The sequence below is a fragment of the Serinus canaria genome, chromosome 3 (genome assembly GCF_022539315.1).
Source record: "Serinus canaria isolate serCan28SL12 chromosome 3, serCan2020, whole genome shotgun sequence".
NCBI lineage: Eukaryota > Metazoa > Chordata > Aves > Passeriformes > Fringillidae > Serinus > Serinus canaria.
The window spans coordinates 1,711,984-1,723,984 of NC_066316.1; the positions used below are offsets into that span (position 1 = coordinate 1,711,984).

The following is a 12,001-nucleotide window of genomic DNA, read 5'->3' on the forward strand; positions in this document are numbered from 1 at the left end:
TTGCTCAGGACCCCATCCAACCTGGCCTTGTCCAGGGAATTTCTCCTATGTTGGGATGCAAATCCATTTTTAAATCTCATCCCAAGGAGGTACCAACAGGATGTGTTACTGAAATTACACTATTTCTTGCAATGGCATGAAAGAAAACATAAATGATTGCAAGTAAACCTTGAAGGAGGGAGGGAATAGCTAAGAAATCAGGTTGCTGCTACACAGAGATCTTCCCAAAGAACATTGCAAGGCTGGAGGAGCCTTGAAGAGCCAGGAAACCAGCAGAGATCGGTATCAAATGACAATGAGCTTAAGGAGAGAGGTTTGAAGAGAGGCTTGATCACAATCTCACAAGAGGAAGGGAAATGAGGCAGTTGTATCCAGACATCTTCTGGCTGAAACTTGAAGGTGGACGTTTTTTATTTTTTGTGGTGGTGGGGAACAGGAGCAGTAGCTTCCTGAGAGTAGTGCCCCAAGGCTCCTGCAGCCCCTGAGTGGTAGGGGCAGTTGTTTGAAAAAATAAACGTGGTGCCCTTGCCACGTACAGGAGTAGGTTAGGGGATCCTCCTGAGTCCTGCAGTTCAGGATCCACTGATTTGGATTTCTTCTGCCACAGCAGCATTAAAACCAACTTTATCTTCTGATCTCATCAAGCACTGAGCCCCACCAGTGGGGGTAAAGCTTTTGAGAAGGAATAGTGCTTCAAGGCTCAACTCCAAACAACCTGGGCCAGCTTGAGCTGCCTCTTCTCTTGTCCTTTGCCTCCACTGTATCATTACAGGGTGACAGCATCAGAAGTACCTGGTGTTCTCATCTCTCCCTTAAATCAGAAAGAAACCCAAACAAACAAGTAACATACCAAGAGCCCATGATTGAGTGCACATGAAAGGCTGCAATTTCCCAGAGCAGCACCCAGGGTCTGCTCCCTGGACCAGGGCTCTGACAGACTCAGCACCTGGCTGGGCTGGACCCAGTGGCTCTGTGTTTCATGAGTCCTATCAGGTATCATCTGTCCACACACAAGCTGTGCTTTACTTATAAAGTAAATTACATTACATGGGCTATAATGTACAATTTCAAAGCAGACCCACCTTAAAAACATTTTGTTTAATAAAATAACTTAATTAGAAGAGAGCTTCTGGCTGATGTGGTTGAGGCTGTGATAATTTTTCCTTCTCAAATAATTTTCTCTGTTTATTATACTTAATTATAGTGTAATTATGTATCCATCCTCTAGGCAAATTATGCAATCAGAAAATGTGAGTGGTTCATTTGCCACTGCTGTTGGGACCAGTGTTTACATCCCTAGTACAAAATATGAGCATAATTCCTATTATTTATAATATTACATATATACATATATATAAAAGAAGTTTCACACAGGATGAAGAATTGGTGTAAATATTTTATTGGCACTCATTTTTGCATCATCCACTCAATTCATTTGTGGCCTACTAATAATGGAGACACCCAAAGCTCAGGTAAGTAAAATCTTTACCATGAATTTTCTCAAACACAAATACATGGCTGAGGAATGTGGAAGTTGCACAGCTGAGCTTTAATTTTGGTAGGAGGGTTATTATTACTTTTAAGAGCTGTTTTTGCATTTCACTTCCTAATGTTCCAGGACTTAGCACAACAAGAGGGAAAGGAACTCCACAATATCCAGTTGTGGAGTGTAGAGTTGTGTTCATATCGTGGGCTCAGACTAGCCTATTTTTAGCCATGTGCTTCATGAACTTTCTAACCATGGCAGGCCTGACTTTAGCAGACTGAGTTGTTTGTTCTTCCTCTTGTTTCCCCTGATGGGAGTTGACAGATCATGTTTGAACATACCAAAACGTGAAGCCGTGTCCAAATCTTGAAAACCCTCCTGAGATGGATGTTTTCTCCTTCTTTGGCCAGCTCTCAGAGTTAACACAAACTGAATTCCCACTTGGCAATTTCAGCTTCTCTGTGCTTATTTTGCAGGATGAAGCCACTCTCACCAGCAGAGCAGATGGGGGAGGTGACGCATCTACTGCTGCAGCTCAGCCCCCCCATGTTTGTTACAGCTGGCAGAGGTGAGACATCCACCTCACCATCCCACCCAGAGAAAGAAAAAGGTGATTCCTGATCATCCTCACCAGCTCTGCAGCTGCCCCATGGCCTCAAACAGCCTTTTCCCTCTCCCCCAAAAAGCAACCACTGCCCCATTCCTCCCTCTCCCTGAGAGGAGAACTGTCAGTTGTGGTCTCTGAGGGAAAGGCACTGCCCCAGCCAGCCTGGAATAAAGCTACAGAGTGGAGAATCAAAGCCCAGATCCAGGCAGATACTTTGTGGTAACCTAAGATGCCATGAACATCTGGGGAGATTTTTCAAAGGAGCTAGTGAAAGGAGCTGCCCTTCCTGGAGAGGGGCTGTTGCTCCATCCTGACCCGCTGGGGAGCTGCATTCACACCCACACAGGCGGCCAAACCAGCCCAAAGAGGTGCAAACAGCCACTGCTCCCAGTGCTACCTGTGGCAGCAGATGGGACACAGCACATGGGATGCCACATGCCAGGAGCCCCGAGCCTGGGGCAGCAGCAGCTCCATGGAGAGCCGAGGACCACAGGGCAGGCGCTGACTCAGTCCATGGCAAGGAGGATCTCCCAGCACGGGATGAGATGGAGCAGCAGCTACGTAAGGTGTTGTTGTTTTTTCCTGATGTTATCCCCATTTTCCCAGGTCCCAGGTTCAGACAGCCGTCTGCCATGGCCAGACAGCGAGACGCTAACCGTGAGCTGGCACTGCTGCCATGAGCAAAGGGACAGTGCCATGGAGTGCCTGGGCCCTGCCAGCCTCTTCCCACAGGGATCCTGCATGGGCTGGAGTAGGCTGAGATTGGGCAAAGGGTGCTCTGGCACTGGCCCCCTGCCAGAGGAGGATTTGTCCATTATAGTCTCTCTTGCTTTTGGGGTGTGGCCTGAAAAGGGAGTGTTGGAATATTTGTAGGGGGTTTTCCACGTTTTGTTATGAAACCCTTGGGTTTTCCATGCCTTGAATTTGGGAGCACATACCTTAGCAAGCAATTTTACAGGTGCTTGGCTTCAAGGTGATGCTTCCCACCTGCTGGTTTGTAAATGCTCTGGAATGAGTGGTGTGTTTAACTATTTCTAAGCAATGGGGAAGCTGTGGTGCAGTTTACCTGAGGTCAGGCAGAGCTCTGAAGGAAGGGTTTGGAGCAGGAGTCAGACTGCCAAGTCCCCAGCTGCCAGGCACAAGTGGGGCTCCTCCATCCTTTCTGTCCTTTCCTGGTTTTGTTTCCCCTTGTATTCCTAGGGGGGGAAATGAAAGAGGGGGAAATTAAATGCAGATTATAAACTCCAGCATCTGTGCTAGGGGAATCTGCAACCAAATGCAAGTGGATGAATTTCATCCAGTATTGGCCACTGATTCTTAAAGAACTTCTTGTCTCAGAGGGAGCTGGTTCAGAAACCAGCCAGGAGCTGAGACCCCAGAGCTGTAAGTGAGGACAAGGGCCAGCCTTCCTAACTGAGGTTTGATCAGTTGAATGTCAGTTATTGGGAAGCCATAAGGGAAGCCTGGCCTATTTTTATACCCTGGAGCCCCCCTGAAAGCTCAGCCCCAGAAATGTGTTCCAGCACATGCTGAGCCTCACAGCGTCCGGGGGAGCATTGCACCCATATCTGAGCTGTCGTGAGCTAAAGCCAGCAGAAGTAGCTTTCCATTCACACCTTCTGCTTTCATGTCAGCATGCCATAATGACATGAGGCAGCAGATGGATGCAGACCAGGAAGAATATTTGGACATATTAGGCAATAGGGATTGGTCCATTCAGCTCACACATCTCCAGCTGAGAGATCACACGGCTGCAAAGGACCAAACTGAAAGCTTCTCATAAATAGAAGCAAAATGGGCTTTGCCCAGGTTTATTGAACATTTTATTTAAACCACCAGCTCCTCTCCCAGTCTGTGTAACCCCACACCATGCCCTTTAAATTGCTAACAGAATGACCCCATTTTCATTGGGTTCAGAGTCTTTCTCAGAGTTGCCACCCTTCTCCTCTGGGGAACGGTTAAACAGGAGACATCCAGCTAAAACCCTGTGTCAACAGATGAAGGTAAACCACACTTTTCAGTCAGCTATGGGATGTGTTTCTCAAAAGCTCTGGTATCTCTAGTCCTCTCTACTTTGTCTGTGAAACTGTTACTTGGCCTGATAGAAGGGAACAACGCTCGACCATCTGGTAGCAACACCACCATGATTTAGGTTGCTTCACTCACTCTCCCATCAGCAACAGGAATGGAACTTCATTCATTTCCCTTGATCTCTCAGCCCTGTGCTAGAAAGACAAAGCCAGAAGGACTGTGGGGGAGTGAACTGTACCCTGAACTGGGTTCATGAGTTTCGAGGGACATCTCTGATTGTGAGTGAGATTCCTTCATAATTAGGACATTTCCCAATTCTGTGTGAGCACAGGGATGAAGAACTCAGTAACCCCAGTTGGGAGAAGACACTGGGTATCATCCTATGTGCAAATGCCACTTTCACCTCCAGCAAAGCCTGGGGACTGGGATCACATCACCTGGGCATTGTTCCTGGGGAATCACCACTGAGATCAGTGTCACCAGACAGCACCACACACACACACATCCATCCAACACAGTTGTGAGGGAGGTGCTGAGCTCACTCATGTCCAGCATGGAGAGACCTCCATCAGGGACCAAGCCACTTCTTCATCCCCATTGCTTGTTCTCTTAGAAACCTGAACCAGGGAAACTACTATTTGCTGCCATTCCTCTACATCAAGAGGAATATCCAGACCTGTACTTCTGTTTATTCACTCCTGGTGAGCGTAGTCAGACAGTGAAGGCCTGGATGCTGGAGTTTATGGCCTAAATCAGTGGGATTATTCATGAGCTGAGAGATAACCATGTGCTTTTATGCTTGGCTGGAGCAGCGTCTCAAGCTGACAGCTGGGAGTCAAAAGCTCTGAGTCACCGGGTCCCTCCTCTCTCTCCTTCCTGTGGGACCAGTCTGCCCGTGTCTGCTTCCCTGCCTGCTGCATAAGGAGGGTGCCAATCGCTTTTATCTGATGGCTGCTTTCAAATGGCCCTAAAGGCCTCTTCTGGCCTGATGAAAATTCAGTAGAAGCTGGACTAGCGTGGAAAGATGGGAGGACATTTAACTAATGAAAGCGCTGGGGCTCAGAAGGCAATTACATCCTTTCTTCCTCCTGCCATTCCCACACAGGCTACTGGTGATTGCTGCAAAATCTTCCACGGGCAGAGAGGAGTGGGAGGCCATGGAAAGGGTGCGACAAGGCCCTCGGAGCTTGGGGGAGGCTCTGTGGTGTGGTGGTTGGGGTGACCAGCACAGCAGGTTCCCAGCAGTAGTTACACCTTAAAAGAGGCTCCTTTCAGCTAAAAACGTGATCCTTCAAGCCACTGCTTCACCTATGTACTTTGTAAAACAAAAACAGGCACAAAATCCAGAGCCAGAGAGAGGTACATGGGCCAGATGCATGTATTTTATGCTCCAGTTTACAGTTAAGTCCCAGAGGGGTTTTCACATTTAGCATGTACTTCTCTAAATAAAAGATGATTTTAAATATAGACCCCCATCCCTTGTCCTGCTGTTCCTGTGCATTGTTGGTCAGTACTGCAGGGGGTCTCTCTCCCTGTGGACCTGTGCAGGACCCACTCAGTGCTGAGCTTTAAGAGAGACAAGCAGTGTGAGTTGCAAAGGGCTGACTGGATCGAGGGCTGATGGTGCCTTTTCCTGGTCCAGTTATCTCCTTGCCACCATTCCTGGGAGGAGAAGTTGTTCCTGCAGCCCTGCTTCAGTGCACCCCTGTTTTTGGGGGAAGCTGCCTTTGGCATATGCCTGTAAGATGGGCTGTTCTGCACCTCCCTGTTGGTTAGCAAGTCAAATAGGAGAGTGTGAGAAACCCTGCATAGCTACAGCTGCTGTGCCCAGGAGAGAGTGCAGGCAGAGGAGCTGTGGGCATCCTTCCAGCTGCTCCAGCATCAGTAAATACAATTGCTCTCACTTTCCATTGATAGACATCAAAAAGCAATTAAGAATCAAGCTCTTCAAATTGATAGGTCTCCTGAATTTGAAACATTTTTCATTATTTGGCTGGTATCACTGCCTAGATTAGATTATTTTTTAAAGGGAAGATTAAAATAAACAGTATTTATGGTTTAATTATTTGAATGACTAAGAAGCTACAGCTTTATTTTTACTTCACAGAGGACCAGGAGATGTTTTTAATGATATGTTTTACTCACATAGGACCTTTCATCCAAGAATCTCACACTGTTTTTCAAATAATTAATTAATCCTCTTACCTCTCCATGAGACAGTTATTATCTCTGATGTTACTGATGGGTAAGCAAAGGCACAAAGACGTCAAGGCACAAACTGTTTTCCAAATATTAATTAACTAATTCTCTCAGCACTCTGTGAGACTGTTACTATCTCTGCCACTACCACTGGGTAAACTAAGGCACAAATCTGGAGTAACTCACCCGAGGCCATGCAGGTGAGTCAGGAGCAGGACTGAGAATAGCAATGCACGGTCTCTGAGCTCATTGTTTCCAGCAAGTCCTACCCCTGTTCCTGACAATGGGCAGCACATTCCCTGGTATGAAGCACAGCTGAAACCAGCTGCTTTGGGAAAATATCTCCTCTGCTCTCTCTCCATCCATTGGAGATCATGTTTGCCCACATCAATCTGCAGTTTCTTTGAACTTGTTGTGGCTGGTGGAAGCTGGAGGAGCAATGTTTGGTTTAAAGTCCCTGGGGAGCTCTGAGATGGTGGTGGGGCTGTCCAGCAGCACACAGTGCTTCTAGAGCTCATCCCTGTGCCAGCCTGTGTGCCATCCTCAGGCCAGCACAGCCTCGGGCTCAGCCAGGCACAGGGCCCCAGGTGTAATAAGCTGAGCTGCTGAACCTGCGTGTGTCCTGCCCCGTTTACCCACCTGCTCCTTTGGCACATGGCAGCAGGGTACTGTAAGGGAATGTGCAAGGGAATGTGGAGGAGCTCAGCAGCCAAACCCACCTTGTCCCTTGCACAGTCCATCAGCTCAGGCTTGGTGTGTGTTTATCCCATGGAGCAAGAGCTTTCTGTCCCTCCCAGGAGGTAAGAGGAAAAGGCAGGAAGCTGGAGGCACTCTCTGCTCCCAGGAAGGGTCCAGCTGTAGGATTGTCTGCACAGGCACCTGAACCCTCACCACAAGCACATCCCAGCTGAGCTATTTCAAATATGGGCTTGGCCCCATCAAATGCAGTCTCATTTCCACATGAAAGGGCTGGAGAAATATGAAGCCAGCTCATCTGTATTGATAAAAATTTGGCATTACTTTCCCCCAGTTATCTAAGCTTTCTGTGTACATTAATCACAATGCAAAAACCTGGAAGATGGGGTGCATCTCAGCATCTGTCTCTCTGGGGGTGGAGTTTTTGGAGGGTTTTTTTTGGAGGCTTTTTTTCCCTAAACTTCCTTTGTCCAGTTGCACTCTGTTGGAGTCTGATAGCTCTCTCCCCTCTGCAGTTTGGATGCCTCACTCTTGGTGCTCCAGCTCTGATGCAAGCGCTCGGGTGCCGAGTTTGCCAAAGCTGGCACGAGCACCCCGTGCCCGTCTAGACACAGTCTAACTGTGGCACTGATGCCAGGCTTCCACAGGCTGAGCTCGGCGTTCGTCAGAGCTCTGCCCACGGTCAGCACTTTGATCTTTATCCTTGGAAACCACAGCCATTGACAAAGGTAAAATGAATTTCTGACTTTGAAAGACTTTGATGGCATTCCTCTGTTTTGGTTTGCATTTTGGGTTGGTTTTTTTTTGCTTCTCCTTTGCTCTTCCAGCTGAACTTCATCATAAAGCTTCTGATTACAGCTGCAGCTCCAGGACCAGAGAGAGGTCATGCTGTCTTGCTTTCTGCTGGTTTAAAATCTGAAGGGGAAACCCTGGGACACTTCTGAGACAGTCTGCCAGTGAGTGAAATGTAAACCATAATGGGAATTGGAGATAGAGGCCCCTCAGGATCTGCTCTTGTACCTTCTTTAGAAAAACAAACCAAAACAAAACAGTCCTGAGTGAGGCCAAGTGTCAAGAGCAGGAGAGAATGAGAACTATTTGGTGTTAGATTTCTAGCTGGAAATCTGCAGCCTGCCAAGCACTGCTATTTGCCTCTATGTAGCACTGGCTGAGCTGAGGCAAGGGCCTTCTGTCAGACTTTGTCCAGAAGTGCTGTAAGAATGCTCTGCCTGGAGGTGCTCCTCATGACATAAACATGGTGAGCAAATCCATGTTGCTACTCCTTCTTCTCGGTGGGAAGGGTCACACCTGAATCCACTGAAGGGCTCCAGGTGCCTTCATGGCAGTGATCCCATCAAGGTTGTCAAAGAAGACAAAGATGGCATCTCTGCTGGCAAGCTGTTGGCTCCAAACGTGGTGGCTGTGCTGCCACACACAGCTGGACAGTGGTGCCCTCGTGTGTGCAGCCATTTCTGACACTTTTCCCTGCTCTGAGTTGCAGGGTTTGGCTCGCTGAGGGGAAGTGCCACACATCCCTGAGCAGCTCCCTCTGCTAGAGAAAAAGTCAGCAGCTTTGAGCCAGACTTTTCTCTTTGTAAGGTTATAAAAGCCAATTGTGAGGTGTCTTATCCCTTGAATTTACTGGAGGAAGCACTTTATATGAGGGACCTTCAGTGAGGCACTTCCACCAACCAGGATGAATTTCAGTGGAAGCAAATTAAGGGGGTCCTTCCACTGGGCCTGGAATGAGAGCAGGGACTGAAAGAACTGGAGATTAATACCATGGACAGTGCAAAAGGGGGAGGCTTTATTTAAGGGAGATGGACAGCGTTTATTTGCATATCTGCAAAAATCTTCCAGGGACTGGGAGTGAAACCCAGGTTTGCTGAGGTCAATGGGATTTTTGCCACAGATGGCCAGGTGGGCCCAGCTCTCTCCCTAAACACCTACATGGAAAAGTCCAGAGACCTTAAGGGATGGCAGTGACTGGAAGCACCTACAGGAATGGCCAATCCTAAAGGCAGAACATCCCAGAGCAGATTTTGGGAGTCCAGCTCCTGGTGAGGAGAGCCCATTTGTCAAAATGCACTTTGTTAAACAAACAAGTGAAAAACAGCTCTGCCTTGAAGGTGACTGGCTCCCAGCTGGAGCTGGCTGAAAACTTTCTTCTTATCATGTATAAATATCACATATACATACACATAGTTGGCAAGGAAAAGCCTTTTCTAGGGGGTATGTCTGTTTGAGATAGAAGAATGTTTACATTTGATGTGTATAAACTCACATATATATATATTCCTAATATCTAAAAAAATTTATTTTCCTGAACCCTTCACCAGTTGATTCACAGATGCCAAATGTTGAGGCAATATATTAAAGAGAAATGTTGACAGTTTCCCATGGAGAGTTTTCTGCAGCCTTGAAGAAGCTCTACTCAACATTTGTTTTGAGATTCAAAGGAATTTGATTAACATTTTGCTGTTGCCCATTGCTGAGTACTCTGAGTTGAGCTGGGACCAGAGGAGCACTGGATGAGTAAAGCTCTTCTCTTATTTACAGCCTTGTCGAAACAATAAAGTAGCAGGAATCTCCTTGGAGAGCAATGGATCACAGCACTTGTCAAGATCATTTCCAAATCAAAGATGACTTCCAAGGAGCAGCAAGGGTATAATTTTGGAGCCAATCAAGCCAATGGCAAAAATCCCAATTTCTGCACAGTATTCTTAACAGAGCCTCTGCAATTTTGGAGCTTCATGTATTATATATTATATCCTGTAGATTATATTGTGGCTAAAAGGTCCTGCCCAAATTCAGCATCTGTGAGCCTTACAGAGGTATGACCCTAAAAAGGAGTGATGAAAAAGGTCAGCCTAGTTTAAAAACAAATACCACGTTTATAATGAGGCCAAAGGGAGAATGAAGAATTCAGTACTTAATACTGACACCTGCCACTTGCAAAATATCTCCACCACTAGAAACAAATATCTGGGAGAGTCTGGAAAAGTTTGGTCACTCATTTGTTCCTCCTTTGTTTCCATTTCAGTCACTGTTCCATCTGTCCAGCGACAGCGCTGACATTGCTAAATGTCACAAAGCGAAGCTGCCGGAGTTGCTCCATGTGCTGCTCCCAGGTGAGAAGGCAACAGGAACAGCTATAATCCTTACCAAAACAAAACAAGGCAAAAGAATATTTGCTAATGTTCTTGGATATGGTTGTTAGGTCCCAGGCACAGAGATTAGTCAGAGTACCCATAAATATCACTGTCACTGAAACTCTGATTTCCAAGTTCTTTGCTCCCAACACCAGCCAGCTTTGAAAACCCAGCTGAGCTCTGGCTGCTGTACTGGGAAAACCAATGCCAAGAAGTGGGATTTGTCAGCTCTTGGTCCCCACCAGACCATTTCAGGAGGGGAAGCAAGAGGCACAGCCATGTGGTGCTTCTCCCAGTAGGAAAATGCCCCCATTGTAAATCCTGCAGGTGACCCCTCGAGCTCCATTCCCAATGTCACAGCTTCCAGTGGCATCATTTGGAAGGGATCAGACACAGGTGACAGAGCAGATGTGGAGCCTGGCAAAACACCCAGGCCAAGTATTACAAGTGCTCAGGTCAGTTTTCTCTCTTCTCTGCACGTCTCTGCTGGGAACCAGAGTCCTGGTCCTAATAAATATGGCAGTTCTGAGTGTCATTTAAGAAAATTCAGTTTCCTAGAGAAACCTCAGACAAAAGAACCAACCCAAGATATTTATCACTTCACACTACGTTAATGCAAACAAAAACATTGCACGCTGCAATAAATCCATTACGGAGTTTTACCAGAACAAACTGATATTCCCATGGGGCCAATTTCAGGCTGGAAGGGTTTGGGTTGGTTTTTGCTATTAATATTCTTTCGTAATGGAGCAAGCATTTTTCAATTGAATGAAAAACTTTGCCTCCAAAAATGTCCTGTTTCATTGAAAGATTTAGAGGTTTCAACAAGAAAAAACGAACACCAGCAATTCAATGATTGCCTGAGTGAGAGATTTCTTCATGTTCCCCCTCTCCCCATCACCTCAAAAAAGTCAAAAAGTAAAATATTAACTGAAAGAACCAAATCCATCCATGTCATCAACGTTTTTCATGGGGGAGAGCCACAGTCCCTGGCTACCTCCATCATTTACTTTGCAATAATGATATGTTTATGTGTTAACCCCCAAATGAGCTCGGCCAAGCCAGGAATGCCCACAACGAGTCTCTGAAGGACATATTTGTACCTGCAGAGCAGGACTGGGTGTACTCACACACAGGCAGGGCCAGCCCAAGAGAGAGACCCCCCTGGATTTGCAGAAGCAAAGCTCAGCAAAGCCTGGCTGAATGGCACCATTTGAGCCTGAAAGGAGAGCCCAAGTGCCAGCCAGCACAAGGAGATAAGGAACACCCTGGAGAAGGGCACAAAGGTGGCACTGATGAGCAGCACTTGGCTTTGCTCCCACAGGGGTCACAGCTGGGTCCTCTATTAAATTCTTCTCAACACAGCAGTATTGAGAATTATACCAGTTATTAATATACTAGTATTTGACAATCCTGGCATCAGCAAAGATAGTCAAAGGCTCTGTTATATTTTTTTATAAGCCGGACAATTTGGCTCTGAGGAGACAAAGGTCCAGCAGAGCACGTGGGGAGTTATCACTCATGTAAGAAAAGTGGTACCTTTGTCTCTCTGAAGGTGCATTCTGGGTTTAGCTACAAGAGCCTCCATCTGGAAATACCAGTGACTGGTAAAAATGTGTCTATTCTGAATTTTTAAAAAATCATCTATTATACTAGATGGAGAAACTATTTCCATTTCATTACCAGTATCCTTTTGGAGCTGAGGTTCCTGAGTGCACATGCACCATTCAGGTTCGTCACACTAAATCATCAGTGTGGCAAAGCTGCTCCCAGTCATTGCTCTGTTTATTTTCAGTGTCCCATCCTATCAGCTCAAATTGAGTTGGGAAG

The 12,001-nt window shown here is 46.7% G+C and overlaps 1 protein-coding gene across 2 annotated transcripts in view; it reads right to left on the reverse strand.

Moving 5' to 3' along the window:
* Window positions 1-12,001, reverse strand: part of BMP2 (bone morphogenetic protein 2) — a 105,004-nt gene that overhangs the window by 34,708 nt on the left and 58,295 nt on the right. Inside the window, exon 4 of one of the 2 annotated variants that reach the window (XM_030236284.2) lies at window positions 3,160-3,289. In XM_030236284.2, coding sequence (XP_030092144.1) covers window positions 3,166-3,289 — 124 coding nt within the window. In that variant the 3' untranslated portion in view covers window positions 3,160-3,165. Of the gene's footprint in view, window positions 1-3,159; window positions 3,290-12,001 lie in introns of those variants that run through there. The other variant, XR_003945724.2, reaches the window with a different exon arrangement.